Source organism: Carcharhinus amblyrhynchos, chromosome 6 (assembly GCF_965287045.1).
Source record: "Carcharhinus amblyrhynchos chromosome 6, sCarAmb.v2.hapA, whole genome shotgun sequence".
NCBI lineage: Eukaryota > Metazoa > Chordata > Chondrichthyes > Carcharhiniformes > Carcharhinidae > Carcharhinus > Carcharhinus amblyrhynchos.
In genome coordinates this window covers 98,667,163-98,687,597 of record NC_137329.1, presented here as the reverse complement: position 1 = coordinate 98,687,597, position 20,435 = coordinate 98,667,163, and the positions used below count along the sequence as shown (strand labels likewise).

Here is a 20,435-nt window from a genome sequence, read left to right as displayed (position 1 = left end):
CCCTAATTATATGCCTCGCTCCAATGTCAGCCCCAGCATGAATCAGGTGAACATTACAACTCAACGTTATATCCTCCCTTTCCCCAATGCTGCTGCCAGTGTCACACAAATCAGAATCCACTTCTCCCACACCATGATGAGGGTTGTGAGTCTTCGGAACTCTCCTCCTCAAAAGATGGCAGAAGCAGTATCTTTGAACATTTTGAAGGCAGAGCAAGATAGATTCTTGATAAGCAAAGGGGTGAAAGCTTATCGGGGGTCTGTGGGAATGTGGAATTGAGGTTGCAATCAGACTAGCCATAATCCTATTGAATGATAGTGCAGGCTTGGGGAACCAAGTGGCCTACTCCTTGATCGTTCCTTCTTTGTCCTCACATTGTCAATTTCACAATTCCTCAACCTTACTGGTTACAGATGGACATAGTTGGTGTCCTATTTATTCAGGCAACAAATATCTGGTTTTCCTCAATGAACTGATAAATCAGCTTGTGTTTTCAGCAATTTTTCAAGGAAAACTTTTAAAAACCTGAATATTCAAGGCCAGTCTAAGGCACAGCAGTCACCATTTAATATCCTGATGCAGCACATTATAGCCCAATTAAAACATTCTGACAAACTATTGTACAATGACTGCTCTGAGAAGTGACAGCCATTTCTTACAGAATCTTTGAGCAGTTTTGTATAATTTTTAAAGCAATATGTAACACATATAAAAAGATACGCATAATATTTAAATTCTATTTGCGACCTCATTGAAGCTTTGCTTATTCTGTTCCTGAGAGAGGATATAGAGGCTTTGCAGTGGAATATAATTTTACAGTAACAGACTATTTCTCTTGCAGAACCTCCATAAAACATTTTATTTTTATTTTATTTGGCATTCTGTATAAATCCATTATCCTTTTCTTGGGGAGATGGTGACACAGTGGTAATATCACTAGATTTGTAATCCAAAGGCCCAGACAAATACTTTGGGACACAGGTTCAAAACCCTCCATGGCTACTGATGAAATTTACTTTTGGTCCGTCAATCTAGAATTGATACCCTGTCTCAATAATGGTGACCATGCCAATTATCATTGATTGTTGTAAAAACCTGTCTGGTTCACTAATGTTCTTTCGAATAAATCTGCTCATCTGGCGTGGTCTGGCTTACCCATGACTCTAGGTACAGAGAATTTGGTCAACTTAGTTAAGTCCAGGGCAATTAGGGATGGGCAATAAATGCTGAACTGGACCGCAAAGCCCACATCCCATGAAATAATAAAATAGATCTGACATTCTTATGTTACCTAAATTTGCCGTGAACAAATATTCTTCTTTTAAGTGTATTATGCCTAGGAGTTTATTAATTCATGATTCAGAAGGTTGTGAATGCTTTGAAATCTGAAAATGTATGCGTGTGGAAGGAATACTGTGACTGACATGTCATTCACTTTGGCTTTAAGTAATTTTTCCCTATCTCAAAACTATAAATGATTTCTTGATTTACTTTGTCACAATACTCAGAAGTTATTTCAAAAGCCTCACAGCTACTCAGAGTCTTTTATATATTGCTTTTCGATGATGGAGTTGGATTCTGATAAGATACAACTTCACAGTGGATCTTAACTGTGATTGATATACCATGTCAAGGAGCACAGCAGCTCCCATATGGCTCTAATGGTCTCTATTTCTGTTTTCAAATTTCAATGAGTTTCCTTAAACCAATCAAATGTTAAAAGGACATTACAGATTGTATAACCTTGTCCTTTTATTTCAGGTCACCCAAAAACCCAGAACAGAAAATAATCAAGCGAGTCATTGCCCTTGAAGGAGATATCATCAGGTAAAGTATTCTGTGCTGTAATGACTTGGTTCTTAAGATTTCTGTGATATATGACAGTTAATCAAGTATTAAACCTCAGCTGAATTTCCATTCTGAATTCTTGTGATTGTCATAGTGACATATTAGAAAGGCCAAATTGCTTTGGTGCTTTTTAAAAGAAGTGCTGCCATTTCATGATCTGACCAAGGCAAATTCAATGTTGCTAATCTATTTCCAAGTTATTATTAAAATTCTAAATACTCAACAGAATCCCTTCTGGCGGTGAAAATGTATATGTTGCCCATTTAGTGGTTGGTTTTGCACACTTGGTAAATATGCTCTCGCAGTGGCACTTATCATAAATCTTGCATCGAAATAGTTTGTCTCTGCAGTTTTGTATTGCAAGGTGATCTTGAAATGAGAATCCAAATGGCTGGCAGAAGCAGAACTAATAGGGTTTTGAAATTGATCACCCTGGTGGTTATGAGATTTAAATGAGAAATGGACGGAAAATGACTCCTACCTTTTTCATTATTCCTTGATTCACATGCTTGCTATTTTGACATTAGCTTGGAGTGTAGAAAATTCATTGATGAAGTTGCATTGTTTTAACATGGTAGATGGTAAGTGATTAGGGGGTAATGTCGGTTCTTGTGCTTACTTTTCTTGCGATGTTTTCTGTTGCTAAAGTATGTGATATAGTTTTGAAGACCGTTTTTGAGCACTGGTTTCGCCAGAGCTGTCATGGTGAGGAATTTTTATGCTATTTATGTGGGACTGTGTAGCGTGCCTGACAGTCAGGACATAATGAAATGGTCTACTTACTTGTAATAGACTGCTCCAGAAATGACTCCAGTAACCAGTTTGATTGACAAAAGTGATGGATGAATCAAGCTTTGGAAATAAAAATAGAAAATATTGAAAATTAACAGCAGATCAGTCAGCATCTGGATAAAAAAATAGATTATTGATGCTTCAGGTTCCCTATCCTTCATCAGAACTGAAGAATGAAAGAGAAATAGTGGGTGGAATTTTCTGGTCTTGCCAGTGGTTTCATGGCAGTAGAATCGGAAAATTCAGAATGAGGACTGTAATCACGTCAAGCAGGCCATTGAGATTGGCTTATTGGAATTTGAACTCCCAGATTCAGGATCTAATTGATGGGTCAATCAGGAAGTCTTTGCCTTTATACTTAATTGGGAGTGGTCAGTTCCTCTGACACCCCCCAGAGATAGACTGCTAACTACTAGTACTCTGTGTACTGCTGTTAAAGTTTGTAAATAAAGGGATTTTGGTGAAGGGATTTCTGCCTCCAATGACGTATCACAAGAACCAAAATCTGAAACCCGCCAATGGGAAAGCAAGCCGGAATTTTCACATAGCACCTTCATTGAGAGGTGGGGGGGGGGCAGCTTTTCCATTGGTCCAAGTCAGGAACCCCATTTTCATGTCATCAATATTCATTAAAGCACAGGTCACCCAAATCCCATTCTCTCCCTTAATTATGTGCCATGCAAGTGGGAAATGACTGAATATAAGTGGCATGTAAGTGTCCACCCTCATTTTGCTCATGACTTTGAGGTGAGTGCAACATTCAAGGCCTACATTCAACAGAGCTGCTCTGAGTTGTCAGCAATGCCAGAACTATGTGAAAGGTAAGAGTGGTGTGTATATCTAGCATGACTGCTCATGATGAGTGCAGCACTACTCTGGGAGTACTGAATTCAGTTTGTGGGTCTCAGGCAGGGCTGCACTCTATGCATGGGAACCAGGCTGGAGGTGGGGGTTGACAAAGAAGATGAGGGAAAAGGAAACAGGGGAGGGTTGGTGGGGGAAGGGAGGTGAATGATGGCAGGCAGAGGGATCATTGGGGTGGTGGATCTGGAAACCAACATTGGAAGAGCAAACGCAGACATTGCAGGGGACTGGGTGGGTTTTGTATGACACAAGTGGGATGGAATGCATGCAGACTAAAGAGTAGGGAAGGTCTGATGAGTGGAGCACAAGAGGGAAGAGTTGTATGTGTATCAATGATTGGATGGGGGAAAGATTTAAAGTTTGCAAAAGAGGGAGGGTGGGAGATTTTACACTCAGACTTAGAGGCAAGGAGAGAAATTCTGTCAATTTTTTAGCCCAGGCATCGCCAATGTTCTCGTAACAGACAACAGGATTCTATTTGCCAATGGGGAATTTTGGACCTTCCTGAGTAAGAAAGGAGTGAGGTACAACCATATGGCACATTACCATCTGTCCTCAAACAGCTTGGCTGAGCAGACGGTCCAGACATTCAGAAGATGCATGAAGAAATGAACGATGGGTTCTCTGGAAACAAAGCTCGCACCTTTCCTTTTTAACTGTCTGACTATGCTGCACATGACAGTAGGGATAGACAATGGAGCTTTTGATGAGCCGACACATTCGGACTAGACTTAGCTTGACCTTCCCTGAAATAACTCCTCAGTGTCCGGTGTCCCTTCACCAGATTCGCTTTATTTACCAGCTCTATTCCACTCGTGGAGTGCTTCTAGTACACAGTCAGAACCTGGCGTGTCAGAAGACCTGACAGTCCCATTTTTATATACAGATGAGGCCTCCTGATTGGGCAGCTAATTATGACCTCAGTCAGGGAGCTTGTACTCCAAGATGCTAACCTCATGGGCCTCAGTGAAGTTATTACATTCCCAAATTTGGCTGGCAACATTGAGTTAAAACAAAAAGCCCAGAAAAGGGACCATGATGTTCAGACCAGGTCGAGACTTCAAACTGGGAGATACAGTCCATGTGAGTAACTTTGGTGTTGGCTGTCCATGCATTCTGGGATAGAATCATAGAGTTCCTGCAGTTCAGAAGGAGGTCATTTGGCTCATTGAGCAGGAACTGACAACAACTCCACCCATACCCTACCCCTGTAACCCCATGTATTTATCCTGCTAATCCTCCTGACACTAAGGGGCACTTTATCATGGCCAATTCACCTAACCAACACATCTTTGGAGTGTGGGAGGAAACCGGAGCATCTGAAGGAAACCCACACAGACACGGCGAGAATGTACAAACTCCACACAGTCACCCAAGGCTGGAATTGAACCTGGTCTCTGGTGTTGTGAGGCAGCAGTGAGAACCACTGTGCCATTTTGCCGCCCACAGTTATTCTCAAGAACTTAGGACCAGTGTCATACAGGGAAAAGACCTCAAAGAAGCACGTGGTTCACCTCCACCACAGAAAAACCCCCGCAGAGGCAATTGTTTCTGCCATCAGTATTCTTCACACCAACCTGTTGACAGGAAGCCTCACCCTCTAAAACCTCAAAAACCAATCATCTGGGCAATGAAGATTCTAATTTGGAAATAAAGACAGACAATGGACATCCACCAAGGATGAGCCCTGTGTAGTGGCTCTTCAACACTCCTGATGGGAGAGGCGTTCATCTGTACCTTACATGCCCCCTGACCAGACCCTACAAGCAATGGAAATGAGGCCACTGGTGAAGAGATGGAGAAGGTCCTATTGCCATGGGAGAGAGGGGGAACCCTCAGACTTGGGGATGGGGAGAGAAGGAGTTGATAACATCATTGATCTTCCAATGGGCTCATTGAGTATGAGTTCCCCTGGTAACAGGCAGTAGCCTGCCCAGCTGAAACTCTTTGCCTGAGCCTTCTCGAAGGCAGGCCCAGTTAATTGCAGTCTCAGCCAGGATTAGTGTGTATATAGCACAGTAGTTGTTCTTCTTTACATTCTGTGTTGAATGATGTTCCTTTCCAGTCTGACTTCCTGAGTCATTACAGGCTTAAATAAGATTAAGGAAAATGTTTAGCATATATTGCAAGTCTAGTGCTGCCAAACCTTAACTTGTCCCTTCTCAATAAGCCCTCAAATACACGTACAAGTTGAGTGTTAAGAAGATTCTTATTGCCATTAAAAACCTTTTTCTCAGTTTGGCCTTCCCCAGTGTTGTACACGTTTTGGGTAAGATGTGTTGAGAGTTCCTCACATCTGTTTAGTTTAAACTGAGCTTTTCATCAACTATCACTTTTGAAGGAAAAACTATCTCTTTCAGTTATTTTACAAAATTTTTGGAACAACACATTATGAAAAGGATGGCATGGTGGCACAGTGGTTGGCATTGCTGCCTCACAGTGCCAGGGACTTGGGTTCGATTCCAGCCTTGGGTGATGATTGTTTGTGTGGAATTTGCATGTTCTCCCCATGTCGAGTGCTTTTTTTCGGCTGCTCTGGTTTTCCCCCATAGTCGAAAAGTGTGCAAGTTAGGTGGATTGGCCATGCTAAGTTGCCCATTAGTATCTAAAGATGTGCAGGTTAGGTGTATTAGGTAAATGCATGGGTTATGAAGCTAGGGTGAGGATGGTAGGCCATTTGGCTCATGCCAAATACCCTCTTTCTGCACTGTTGGGATGTAAATGTAGAGATGTTCTATGGTTCTATGATTACCTTAGGAGCTATTTTCAGGCAGTATAATCTACATTTTGAAACATACACAGCTCAGTTCACAGGTGTGCAATGGTTATAAATTTGTCTCCTCCCTGCTTCAAAAAAATGTCTTTTTAAAAGCAATCAAGTTAAGCAAGGAGATACTACAGGAGCAGAAAGGACTGCTGCTTTGTTGCTTTTGAGAAACTTGGGGAAATGAAATTTCATTCTGCATCTCAGAATCTATAAGGAGGTTAATACGCAAGATCATTAGCTGAGCCTATTCAGGAAGTCTCTCTAAAGGATTCGCTGGAAGGATATGCTTCCTGCTAGCAATGAAATCTTTCCAATTGAAAGTATTATTCCAATGGCTTCCTTTCGCAACCAGCAATTTAAAAAAAACTCCCTGCCAGTTTCTTTTGTGGCTCTTTCAGTTCTGCACAAATGTTGGAAGTGTTTGCAGAAGAGTCGCTGTCAGAAAACCTGGAGAAATTCCAGTTATTGTTTCTCCAAGTTGTCACTGTCATATGAGGAAAGGTTTAGAATAGGGCAGTTTGCCTACCCTCTGACCAATTGGCAGCCATCTGAACCTAAGTTCATATTGAAGGTGGGTTCTGCCAACCGCGGTGTGTTCTGCGGTGGTGGGATCTTCCTGCCCTGCTGCTGAGAGCGGGGTTTCTGTGCGAAGTGGGGGGTGGGGGGACACAGTTGACAGGACCAGCCAGAAAATCCCGCCCTTTGTTACTGAACCTGCCAACGACATGCTACAAGATATTGGACCTTCATGAGATCTGTGCAGCTCAGTGAACTAACACAGTGGCTAATAACATTGTTGCTTTTACATTAGCTAATGGAAATTGATCTAGTTTCCTTGGTAGCCTGCCAGCAGTTTATAAATCAAGACAGTGTGCAAATGGAAATGCACCTGCAGCCTCCACCATTATCTATCCCCATATCAAGCAAATTCTAATGGGTTGATGCACTCATCTTCTGGACATATGAGTTCTGAGGTACTTGGTTTCAAACACAGCCCATCAAACAGATTGAAAATGGAACATTGCACCTATCTATTCTGCTAATATTAAATGAAGAAGCTCTCTGTTCTTGGCAACAGTACAAAACCAGACCGTTCATTGGAAGAACATGAAAGGAAGCGGGATGGGGAAGACAATTGCATCATCTCAAACCTTTCCAGGAACAATCAAAACTTCCATCCCACTCATTCCAGCAAGCTGTCTGCACAGCATGATGGGGATACAGGAACTGGGAACTGAGCCACAAATAGTGCCAACCTGAAGGTTCTGCCAATGGAGTGGTGACAGTAGACCCCTGGGTTAGCAGCAGCCTTTTTTAGAGGTCATGCGTCCTGGTGAGCACCTCTCTCTCTCTTCTGTTCTCAGCTGCTAACCCACTAATTAACCAATTATAAACCTGTATTCTGACTTTGGCAAACACAATATTTTTCAACTTTCCAGAGTGCTGCAGTTCTTGCACTGCTGTGATACATTTTATTTTCCTGGACAACAGTGGCTGACTTTCTCCATATAATTAAAGAATAAATATTCACCTTAATTGACCAGCACGTGGGCTTGCCATCTAATTAAAAATAGCAGGTGAACTCTCAAAGCTGTTGGGCCATATCTTGCAGTCAAGACAACACTGTGGAGGAATGCACGGGGAGCCCTTTCATAGGGTGTCATGCGGCTGCTCCTGCACCCAGGGATTTAGGGAGGGCCTCTAGGTCTGCATGGTTGAGGCCACCATCTATTGCCTCTAGGCACCTAAAATGGCCCCCATTGCTGGTGGGGATCTGGAGACCAACTGGAAGATCCCAGTTGAGCTCCTTTTAATTAACTTCAAATAGGCTTTTAAAATGCCTGGTCAACTACCTGCTGTGTGTGGATACCTACCATCCCTGCCCATCATATGCGCAAAGAATGGCTCAGAGATTGGATGGATTGGGGGAACTGGCTTGTTGACTGGCTGGGCTATTTTCTGATCCAGCCCACTTCCATTTCTGGCACTGGTGGGAACTCAAAATCTTGTCTGTTGAATAAAAATTATGTCCTGACCCTTTGGTAAGGAAAGAAAATCTAGTCCATTATTATTACAAAACAAAGTTCCCTTGGCTTTGATTGTATATGTGTAGTTACAATGGATATAATTATCTCATCATAAAAATGCCACTGTACATGTTCTTAATCTTGAAGAATGTAAGGCTGCTGTCGTAATGGCAGATGTATACCATCAAGATGACTTAAAAATGAAGCAGTGTTCAAATAGATATCAGATGTTCACCTGGTTTAAGATATTGTTAAAGTCTCTGACCATTTTCAAAATGTTCCTCACTGGTTATAAATCAATTATCTTCTTGCATGTTACAACAGAGGGTAGAACTTGCTTTTTCACTCAGCAAGGAGTGTTCATACAACACATGAGTAACAGGCTGAGCTCCCAGCTTGTGCTGTTTAACCGTGAACTGCGATTGCTGTCTTTTGACAATCTTACAAAATTTAACATTGTTAGCTCTTTCCCCTTGTGCTTTCTTCTGATCTTCTTCCATCAATGTTTTTCCTGCTTGGAAGGATGCCGGCACATTTTTAATAACAATGTTATTTTACATGTTGAGCCAAGTGGCAGTGCACTTTCGTGGACCACAGTAGGTGTTACGCCCATTTATCCTCCGCGTGATTTTTTTTCTCTACATTCAAAAAGCCCTACGCCTGCCAGCTTTGTAGGCTGGATAATAGAGTGAATGAAAGAGGCCAAGATTATCATCCTCCGTGGGGATTTTGGTTGATAGTGAGTTCTTCTTACTATCCCTTGGGTTACATTTTCCTCACTGCAGAAACCTGAAAAAAAAATGTGATCTATCAATGTCTCCCCACATGACCAAGAACCTACCTCCCCTACCCACCCGCCATGTTTCGCTACCCAATATATAAATACTGCAGGATTTTCCTTCAGTTTACCCTCTTCCCACAGTTCGCCAGAAGAAATTATCATCCTCCGTGGGGATTTTGTGGCCATTGCTGCCAGTGCTTCAGGCCTAAAACCACCTTTCTTCTGGCGAACTGTGGGAAGAGGGTAAACTGAAGGAAAATCCTGCAGTATTTATATATTGGGTAGCGAAACATGGCGGGTGGGTAGGGGAGGTAGGTTCTTGGTCATGTGGGGAGACATTGATAGATCACATTTTTTTTCAGGTTTCTGCAGTGAGGAAAATGTAACCCAAGGGATAGTAAGAAGAACTCACTATCAACCATGAGCTTTCGGTTTCAGTGGAACTTCATAGGAGAGATGCAGTTTATGATACAGAGGTTCAATTTGAATGATTTGAAGCTCAGTTGGCTCTGGGAGCACTGAACTCCTGCATCTGTCATCCATTTTAAAGCTGTCCTTTAGCTGGGAAACCAAGCATGGATTTGTCTGCATGGTGGACAGTTTATCAATATGTACTTAATACTGATACATTGATTAATTGACTTTGTGGCTGTGGTGAATCCTGTGAGTCACCCAGTAACTTTTCAGTTTCTTGCTTTCATTCAACACTGTAGCATTACCCAGCGATTACCATTTAGAATTCATTTTGAATGATGGATCAAAACCACTGTTAGCAATAACCAAAACACCTATACACACAGTTAAGAACATGGTCTCTCATAGCATTAAATTAAAAATGTAGTGTTAACATCAGGCAAAAATTTCAACACTCCCATGTATAATGTATGTACTCACGCACACATTTCTATTTGTAACCAGTTTGACAATATAGCAAATGTTTCTGTATGGATGCTATTAACATGTCTTTGGATGTAGCTATCAAATGGCATAAAGATATTTAATAGAATTTTACATCAGCTACTACGATGATTAGATTGATCAGAATTTCCGTGCTGAATGTTTGATAAATTAGGAAGCAAAGCACCTTCACTTCCAGAAGAACCCAGAGAGATTTGAATACGTGTACTTGTTAGAGAACATATATTCTGTACACTTGAAGATAGAGATATTTAAATTATTGTTTGGCGATTATAAATGGACTGCCATGCACGCAAGTCACGGCGTTGTGTTGCACGCAAATAAAGCTGAGTCTCAAAGCTAACAAAGTTGTATTTAATTTATGTCCAATATGTGTTCTTGACCAAACCTAGCTGAAACTTAAACCCTAAACTCAACCAAGTCTGACTGCTTTTCAGGTAGAACCCAATTTAAGTCCAATCAATCCAACTAAATCAGAAATGCGATAAACCCAGAAGTTTAGGGTGTACTAATCTTGCTGGAAAGAGTTTGTTCTGTTGGACCATGGAAATCCATGACTTTCAGTGATACAAGATACTTTTTTTTAACTCATCAGTTGGCATTTCTGAATGAAAATAGGTTATGGTTAGATCCCTCAGAGCAGAGGCACGTTGGGGTGAGACAGGTTGGTTTGCACCTGTTACATGTTGATACCAACAACCACAAAAGGATAGATTGTGTGCAAAATTGGTCAGTCCTGAAGGCTTGAATGGTGACTTCGCTGTTTGATGAGGATTACAGATTTTTTTTTGACTGGATGTAGGAGGCAATCAGCCATTTCCTTGATGGCTCTGTTGTCCTCCAGCACATGAAATTAATAAAATTTATCCATTATTTATAAATCATTTCATTCCCTGTCTTTGGATATGGCCCTTGCAAATCCCCTCCCCTAGCGCTTGTTCAGTTGTGTTTATAGTAACCTAGATCTTCCCCTCCATAAACTTCTTCACCATGCTACTTCATGACCTACTTTCAAAAACACCTCAAATCTTCTAAGACATCCATTCAGCCTCTCAGTTAATTTTGTTCCAGTATTAAACACCGTGGGATGTTTTATTACAGTGAAGACGGAACACACATGGGAATTGTCGATTTTAGGGTCAGCATGGGGAAAGCAGGGCGTGGAGCATTGTGTTCACGAAATCTTAACTGAAGGCAGCAAAAGTGCTGGTGTCGGAGCTAATAGTGTGCATATTCATTTCTTTCCTCCACAGCTTTTGATTTGTAGCTTCACCCTGCCCCAGTTATTGATGCTTGTTCACGTTAAGTATATGTGTTAACATTGCAGGATCTACAAGGATAGTCAGAGTCTGTTCCCCCACACTGAAAATATTCTAATTTTAATCAACTAATACGAATTGCTATTCTCAATTGTTGCTGTTCTTTAAAATATATGGGTTACACTATCCCCTGCTCTGCAGTGAATTTTATTAAACTGGCAGTTGGCTATCCACATACCAATAATGTATCCATGAGCCACACACTAGAATTGATTAATTGTAGGTGGGTATGCATGGTGGCACTGTGGTGAGCGCGTCTGCCCTACAACACCATCAACCTGGATTTGATTTCGGCCTTGGGTGACTATGTGGAGTTTGCACGTTCTTCCTGTGTCTGCATAGATTTCCTCTGGATGCTCTGGTTTCCTTCCACAGTCCAGAGATTGTAGGTGGAGTGGCCATGGTAAATGCACGAGGTTACGGGGATAGGTGAAGGGGAAGGCCTGGGGTAAGATGCTCTTTCGGACAGTCAGTGCAGACTTGATGGCCAAATGGCCTCTTAGCACACTGTAGGGATCAATGGTTTGTAGATATTTTGATCCATGAATGCTTCATTCCATTCTGTTACCACAGTATTTTGTCTTAACACACTGCACCTGTGAGTTGTATGATATTAATTATATTGTGAATTTCTGGATAACACTGGGGAACAAAATCTATGTTTTCACCAATGGGGAAGTGGCGGCTGTTGTGATATCCAGATTTTTAATGTACTTAACTTCATTAAAGAATTAAATTTTTCAACATCCTTTCAGTTTGCTGCAAGGAAATTAGTATAAAACAGATGCACACAATTCGAACCCTAATCAATAATTCTAACCATAATTTAAAAGAATAAATGAAAGTGAGAGGTGAAACACGAAACTCCTGTAAGATTCTGTTATGATATGGCACTGCTAAATAGGCATGCTAATAGAAAATCTGATATCCATTGTTAGATAGTGCAAGATTTTAATGTGTCTCTGGTGGGACAGAGGGAGCCAAGGAAATCTGCATCTGTGACAAGTTAAATGCTGCCGATGGAATATTGTTCCAAATATTCAGCGTCACATGGCACTCATCCTAATAGGACTAATAAGAGTTCATTAGTCATGCCATAGAGGATAGCAAGTTGCTGCACAATATTTCCTGATTCCTGTGCGGTAGTTTAGTGAGCAACATAACAATAAAGATGCATTGTACTCAGTGGAACATGAGTGCTCCATTTCATTTGCAATTTTCTTTTGCAGAGTTTAGACATTACAGGGTAGAGTAGGATGGTGTGCTTGTCAGTGTTTTGACCATTAGTGTCAGCAACAACAGTTATTGACTTCACATTGATGGATGATATTGTATTCTGTTAGTAGAACCAAAAAATTAATATCATCAGAGCACACTGCAGTGTTTTATTCATTTTCAAACCTGTGTAATTGTTATACAATGGAATCTTATGGCACCAAATCCTGCTCCCTCATGTAAAATGAATGGAAAGCCTGTTGTCTATTTTGTTCAGGTGGGTAACATTGGGCAAAACTTTCTAGCCTCCCCACAGAATCTTTCTCATGGCAGAAGGCGGTAGATAGCGTGCTATTAGCTGGCTGTGGGACCAGAAGATCTTGCTGCTGTCAATGGGATTTCCCATTGACTCCACCCCATGCTGCTTGTTCTCAGCACATTGAGAAAAAAATGCTGGAGGCAGGTCCCATGCTGGCAGGGTGGTGGGCACTTTCAAGCCCACCCTGTTGGCAATGTTGGCCTTCCATAAATCTTTTTAAAAGGGTCCCCCATTTAACAGAGGGAAATACACAACTAAGGAGCCCCTCCATGGACACGGGAACCGCACTCTTACACACACTCACACTCACACTCACTCTTACACACACATGCACTGTCACACATACACGCAGACAAACATACACTCACACACATGCACTCACATACACACACACACACACACGCACTGTCACACACACACACCCACTCACACACATACATGCACTCATGCACACACTCATACCTCCCAACCTCAGCGATTCTCCTCAGGGGAAGCCCCTCCCCGAGCGCAGTATCTTGACACTGTCCCCTGGCAGTGTCTCCTGAGTGCCAGGGGGCAATGTCAGGGTCAGTGTCAGGGTCCCTCCTTGGTGTTGTACTTATTTGTGCACCTGTTGTGAGTTGTCTTCGCCTAGTTCTTGTTGCTCCAGACTTGTCGCAAACCTTGCCACCAGGAAATCTGAATGTGAGGTGATGCTGCGTGCAGTGGGGGAGCAGGTGGATTCCAGCCAAAGAACCTTTTATGGCACTAAAAATCAATTATTACAAATCAGAAGTCGCATTCTTATAAGTTTTAATTGTTGAATGCTTTAAAAATTAAAAATTATTCTTCATAATCTTTTTCGGTCTTTTATCTCTCTCTCTTTATCTACTTTTTTTTTCCTCTTTATTACACTTTCTGTCCCTGATTTGACTTTGAATCACCGACTATGATTAACACTTCCTCCTAAGCCTGAACACTTTTCTGAATCTTTTAACCTGATTGGTTAGGGAGGTGCAGTTGCTTACCCTGTTCATTCAGGTCTCAGGTGCCCTGTTTCTCTCACTGCAGCATTATCAGCTTGCACCTCCAGCAATTTGCAGTGCAAAATATCATTAAGATTGAATGTGCAAGGGCAAATCTAGCTAACGATAAACGCTGTTAGATTCACTCTCATACCGTATTAGAATCATAGAATCTCTACAATGAAGAAGGAGGCCACTCAGCCCATCGAGTCTTCACTGTCTCCAAAAGAACATCCCACCCAACCCCCACCCCATCCCCTTAACCCTGTGCATCCAGCATGGCCAATTCACCTAACCTATACCCCTCTGGGCAAAAAGAAGCAATTTATCATGGCCAATCCATGAAACCTGCACATCTTTGGAGTGTAGGAGAAAACCGGAACACCCAGAGGAAACTCACACAGACATGGGGAGAATGTGCAAACTCCACAAAGACAGCTTGCCAAGGCTGGAATTGAACCCTGGTAACAGTGCTAACCACTGTTTGGGCGGCACGGTATCACAGTGGTTAGCACTGCTGCTTCACAGTTCCAGGGACCTGGGTTCGATTCCCGGCTTGGGTCACTGTCTGTGGAGTTTGCATATTCTCCTTGTGTCTGCATGGGTTTCCTCTGGGTGCTCTGGTTTCCTCCCACAGTCCAAAGATGTCCGTGTTAGGTAGATTGGCCATGCTAAAATTGCCCCTTAGTGTTCTGAGATGCGTAGGTTAGAGGGAATAGCGGGTAAATATTTAGGGATATGGGGATAGAGCCTGGGTGGGATTGTGGTCGGTGTGGACTCGATGGGCCAAATGGCCTCTTTCTGCACTGTAGGGATTCTTCTACTCTGAAAATCACTGTGCCACCAAGCCATCCTATTAGGGCCTATTGAGCCTATACAAGGCAGTAGTTAGATCACATCTGAAGCACTCTATGAAATTCTGGTCATTGTATTGCAACAAGCATAATCCACACTTTGGAAGAAATGCTGAAAAGGGCAGCAAAGTTCATGTCTAGATTAAGGTTTCTGAGCAATGATAAGAGCTTGAAGCGATTGGTGTTTATTCTGGAGGAGGAATGCTGAAGGAAGAAAAGAAAATCAAATATTCAGGATTTTTAAGTGTAAACTTAAGTTTACTAATATGTTTGAGATTGACCAAGGCTCTAGAACCAAGGTCACAAACTCGAGTTCAGAAGTGCAAAGGTGCACAGCTGATTAGCACAGAAGATGATAAAGGTGTGGAGGCAGATAGATAATGAATTCTCTGGCATCGGTTTTAGGTACCAGCCATTGGACTCAGAATTTGCCACTTCCTTAAATTCTTACTGTCATACAGCAAATCTTTCTGACAACACTTGTTTGCTTCTCCCATTTGTATTCATGACAGAGGACACAGCAAATCATCTGCCTTTTTTTAAAATAATAAAAACAGAAAATTCTGGAACATGTATTGGTTGTGCATCATCCGTCAGAGTTTCAAAACATTTCTCCCTTTATTTCAGATTTCAAACACTTGCAGTTTTCCTTTTCTATTTGACTTATTTATTTGTGTTTGTATATAATACCTGTACACCTTCCATGGGTTTCTTGCATATATAAAGACTGAAGGGCAGTCCCACCCAAGTTTGAGCCTACGGTGGGAAGCAAACTGAGGCTGAAGCTGGTCAACATCAAGACGGAGCAGGGGCTGAAGCTGGAGCAGAAGAGAATGCACATTACCTGAATTCTAAAAGTCAGAATGAGGTGTGTGGAAGCTGAGAACCAAAAGGGGAAGTTTATCGTGAGAACAGATGTAGAAAGTAGTCTGAGAACAGATCTGGTTATGGATCCCACTGATATTCAGTGTGAGGGCATCTCGAATCCTAGAAGGGAAATTTGGAATGGCAATTCTAAACAGATTTGGAAAAAAAATGAGAAAAGAAATGAAACCCGGCAAGGAAAGATCAGTCTTATCTTGAATTATTCAAATGGAAAAATGTTTATTAAAGTTGAAAACACACAAGATAAAGCAACAAGAAGGAACAACATTTGCAATTAACTACAGTTATGGTTACCCAGACAATGTTCTTAAATTACCAGCACCTCACCCCCGAGTCCATCCACTTTCCTAAATCCTGAGACTATACCTTCCCCAAAACAACATCCATAGGTTTTAAAACTGAGCCAGATCCAGCAAAAAATTACAACACAAAACTTGTAGCTTGTTTTTGGGAAAGATTTCTTCGAATTTAGAGTTGAGCTTCTGGACTATTACACAGACAGCTTTCTTCTACTTTCTGAGAATACAGCATTGTTTTGCTGATCTTTTATTTTTCAAGTGAACATTATTATGTCTGTTAGAGCCAAAGGTGGAAATTCTGCTTTTTGTTAAACTACAATGTCAGAACAGTTAGATTGGCTAATTTGCTAAATTGCTGATCTTGTGACTAAGTATTAGAAATATCAGGTTCAATGTGGGTGCTATTTGTTAACATACTGGATCTGAAGTAAAACTGACAAAAACCATCTGCAGCACTGTGCAGGACTTGGGGATGTTGAAGCTCGGAATCAAAGATAGTAATTGCAAGGATTTTTTTTACTCATTTGAGGGACATGGGCGTTGCTGGCTGGCCAGCATTTATTGCCCATCCCTAGTTGCCCTTGGAGGGCAGTTGTGAGTCAACCACATTACTGTGGCCCTGGAATCACATGTAGGCCAGACCAGTTAAGGACAGCAGATTTCCTTCCCTAAAAGACATTAGTGAACCTGATTGTTGATTGTCAAACCAATGGTTTCATGGTCATCAGTAGATTCTTAATTTCAGATTTTTTATTGAATTCAAACTCCACCATCTGCCATGGCAGGATTTGAACCCAGGTCCCCAGAACTTTAGCTGAGTTTCTGAATTAATAGTCTAGGCCATTGCCTCCCCTAAATTAATTGTGGGTCCAAAGAGAGCAATGTGACCTAGTGCTGCAGAGAGATTGACAAGAGGGATTGAATAAACTGGGAATGGACAGGTGATTCAAGCAAGGATTGGGAGTGGGCAGAGTGAGTAAAATGTCCAGTGTAGAGGATTAATGAGAAGGCTGGAGGGTAACTGAAATCAAACGTGTTTTTTTTCCCTCTATTATTGGATTATTCTAATCTGATCCCACAAATATCAGTATTTAGCACAGACCAATCAGCAATCCCGGAGAGACTTTACAATCTACAATGCTGTATTATTATAGTCCTAGACAAACAGCCTAGATTTTATGATTGCATTACTCATGGTAAACTTACAATTGGAAGCTTGGCTAAAATATTATGCACATGAATAACATTATCTAAATGGTGAGAGATTGCAGAGCCCTGAGATTCTGAGAGATCTGGGTGCCCAAGTACATGAATCACAAAAGGCTAGTAGGTAAATACAGTAAGTAATTAAGAAAACTAATAGTGGATAGTGTGGTGGCACAGTGATTAGCACTGCTGCCTCGCAATGCCAGGGACCTGGGTTCAATTCTGGACTTTAGCGACTGTCAGTGTGGAGTTTACGTATTCTTCCCATATTTGCATAGGTTTCTTCCGGGTACTCTGTTTTCCTCCCACAGTCCAAAGATATGCAAGTTAGGTGGTTTAGCTATGGTAAATGCATGGAGTTACGGGGATAGAACAGAGGACAGTGGGCTTGGGTGGGATGCTCTTTTGGAAAGTCAGTGCAGACTCAATAGACCAAAAGGCCTCTTTCTGCACTGTAGGGGTTCTATGGCTATAGAGTCATAGAGGTTTACAGCATGGAAACAGGCCCTTCAGCCCAATTTGACCATGCTGCCCTTTTTTTTTAAGGCCCCTACGCTAATCCCAATTGCTTGCATTTGGCCCATATCCCTCTATACCCATCTTACCCATGTAATTGTATAAATGCTTTTTAAAAGCCTAAATTGTACCTGCCTCTTCTACAACCTCTAGCAGTTTGTTCCAGACACTCGCCACGCTCTGTGTGAAAAAATTGCCCCTCTGAACACTTTTGTATCTCTCCTGTCTCATCTTAAACCTATGCCCTCTAGTTTTAGACTCCCCTACCTTTGGGAAAAGATACTGACTATCTAGCTGAACTATGCCCCTCATTATTTTATAGACCTCTATAAGGTCACCCCTCAGCCTTCCATGTTCCAGAGAAAAAGTCCCAGTCTATCCAGCCTCTCCCTGTAACTCAATCTATAAAGTCCCGGTAGCATCCTAGTAAATCTTTTCTGCCCTCTTCCTAATTTAATAATATCCTTTCTACAACAGGGTGATCAGAACTGTATACAGGATTCCAAGTGTGGCCTTACCAATGTCTTGTACAACTTCAACAAGATGTCCCAGCTCTTGTATTCAGTGTTCTGACCAATGAAACTAAGCATGCTGAATGCCTTCTTCACCACTCTGTCTGCATGTGACCCCACTTTCAAGGAGCTATGAACATGTATCCCTAGATCTCTTTGTTCTGTAACTCTCCCCAGTGCACTACCAATAATTGAATAAGTCCTGCCCTGGTTCAATCTACCAAAATGCATCCACTCACTTTTATCCAAATTAAACTCCATCTGCCATTCTGGCCCAAATTGATCAAGATCTCATTGCAATCGAAGATAATTTTCTTCACTATGGACTATGCCACTAATCTTAGTATCATTTGGTTCTAATATTGTTTATTGATAGGGGAATTAATTACCAAAAAGGAAGATTACGCTTCAGTTATACAGGGCACTGGTGAGAACACATCTGGAGTATTGCGTACAATACTGGTCTCCTTTAAGGAAATATGTAAATGTGCTGGAAGCAGTTAAGAGAAGGTTTTCTAGATTAATACCTGGAATAGGGAGTTGTCTTAGGAGGCAAGGTTGAACAGGCTAGGCTTGTGTCTGCTAGAGCTTAGATGAGTAAGACACAACTTGATTGAAGCGTTTAAGATGAGGGGTGTTGACAGGATGGATACCGAAAGGACGTTTCCTCTTGTGGAAGAACCTCGAACTAGGGTCACTGCTTAAAAATATGCAGCTATGAGGGACCAAGTGGCCTCCTCTTCCTAATTTGTACATTCATATCTTCATAATCACAATACCTTTAATATTATATAGGTTGCCACTATTATTTGCCTCTCATACATAGTTTTGATTAGGATTCAATGATGTTGCAGTGATATTGGAGACCATACCCTTCATCATTTGATTATATGGAGTGCCTTGGTTGTCAGTACCCATTATGGTAGTCAGAGAAAAGATTGACAATGGAGTGTGACTGCTTCCACGATTTCTGTGATCTGTACTCTGCTTTCACAATAGATGCTGGGAATAATTACATGACAGTAATCAAACCTGGATTTCTGTAATTCTGTCAAGGTCAAGCAATGTTACCTTTGCTATGTAATGAGTCTTCCATTGCTGATTATTTGGTAGCTATGGGAGTAAATGCTTTATACTGCAAGATAGATCTTTAATAGAAGTAGTTATTTGCCATTTTCCAGTTAAGTGTGCAGTACAGAACTCCATCACAGGATTTATATGTTTATTATAGAACATCCTCCTCCACTGCATATTCTTGAGGGTTTAAAGGAACATATCGGTATAGAAGAAACCACAGAAACCCTACAGTGCAGATGGAGGCCATTCGGCCCATTGAAACTGCACTGACAACAATCCCACCCAGACCCCATTACTGTAATTCCACATATATACCTGCTAATCCCTCTAACCTACACATTCCAGAACACTAAGGGTCAATTTAGCATGGCCAATCAATCTAACCCGCACATCTTTGGACTGTGAGCGGAAACGGGAACACCTGGAGGAAACCCACACAGACACGTGGAGAATGTCTGTTTGGAGTCTGCACAATGGACCAAACTGGGGACTCAAACCCAGGTCCCTGGAGCTGTGAGGCAGCAGTGCTAACCACTGTTCCACCGTGCCGCCCTTAAATGATTGGTGTGTTTTTTTTAAAAACCCATAATTTTGAATTATTTTATGGTAAATGTACAATAAAAATGTTGACACTTTGTATTGTTAAAGATAAATAATTAATTTATGCATAGATTGCACAGTAAACTCTCGTTCTAACAAATCTATGTAGCACATAACTGTATCAGGAGGAAGGCATATTGGACACACGTTATTGCTCCCCTTCAGCTGCTTACTCCCGATCAACATTGATATAGTCATGGAGTAATGTTCTTATCAGACCAAGTGACAGAACTCCATCACAGGATTTATATGTTTATTTGAGGTGATGGGGAAGTGGTTATAAATTAAGCAATAAATGAAGAAGATAATTATATCAGAAGCAATATTCCTTGGGTTTTGATTCTGAATATATGGCCAGGTGACAGGAAAAGAATATACAATCAGAGGGTAACTGTTATTTTCCACAAAGGCGAGAAGCACTTGCGTGTTTTGACTAAGAATTCCGTGTGGGCACTATATTGAGGTTATTGAAGTGGTAGAAAAGTAAGTGTTTCAATGTGGAGAAAAAGCATTATTGGCTGTTTTATTTGATTTTAATGTTTTCAGTGCCAACTTGTAGCAAATGGCAGTTTTCTTTATTCAGAATCATTTCAAAGTAGATAGAAAGTCATTTAAACCCTGTGCATGCTTC

At 41.4% G+C, this 20,435-nt stretch overlaps 1 protein-coding gene across 2 annotated transcripts in view; it reads left to right on the top strand.

Annotated features, from left to right (window-relative positions):
* The window catches only part of immp2l (inner mitochondrial membrane peptidase subunit 2), a 534,375-nt gene that overhangs the window by 347,345 nt on the left and 166,595 nt on the right, over positions 1–20,435 (top strand). For both annotated transcript variants that reach the window (XM_080191048.1, XM_080191049.1), the window contains exon 4: positions 1,763–1,828. In XM_080191048.1, coding sequence (XP_080047174.1) covers positions 1,763–1,828 — 66 coding nt within the window. The remainder of the gene's footprint in view (positions 1–1,762; positions 1,829–20,435) is intronic.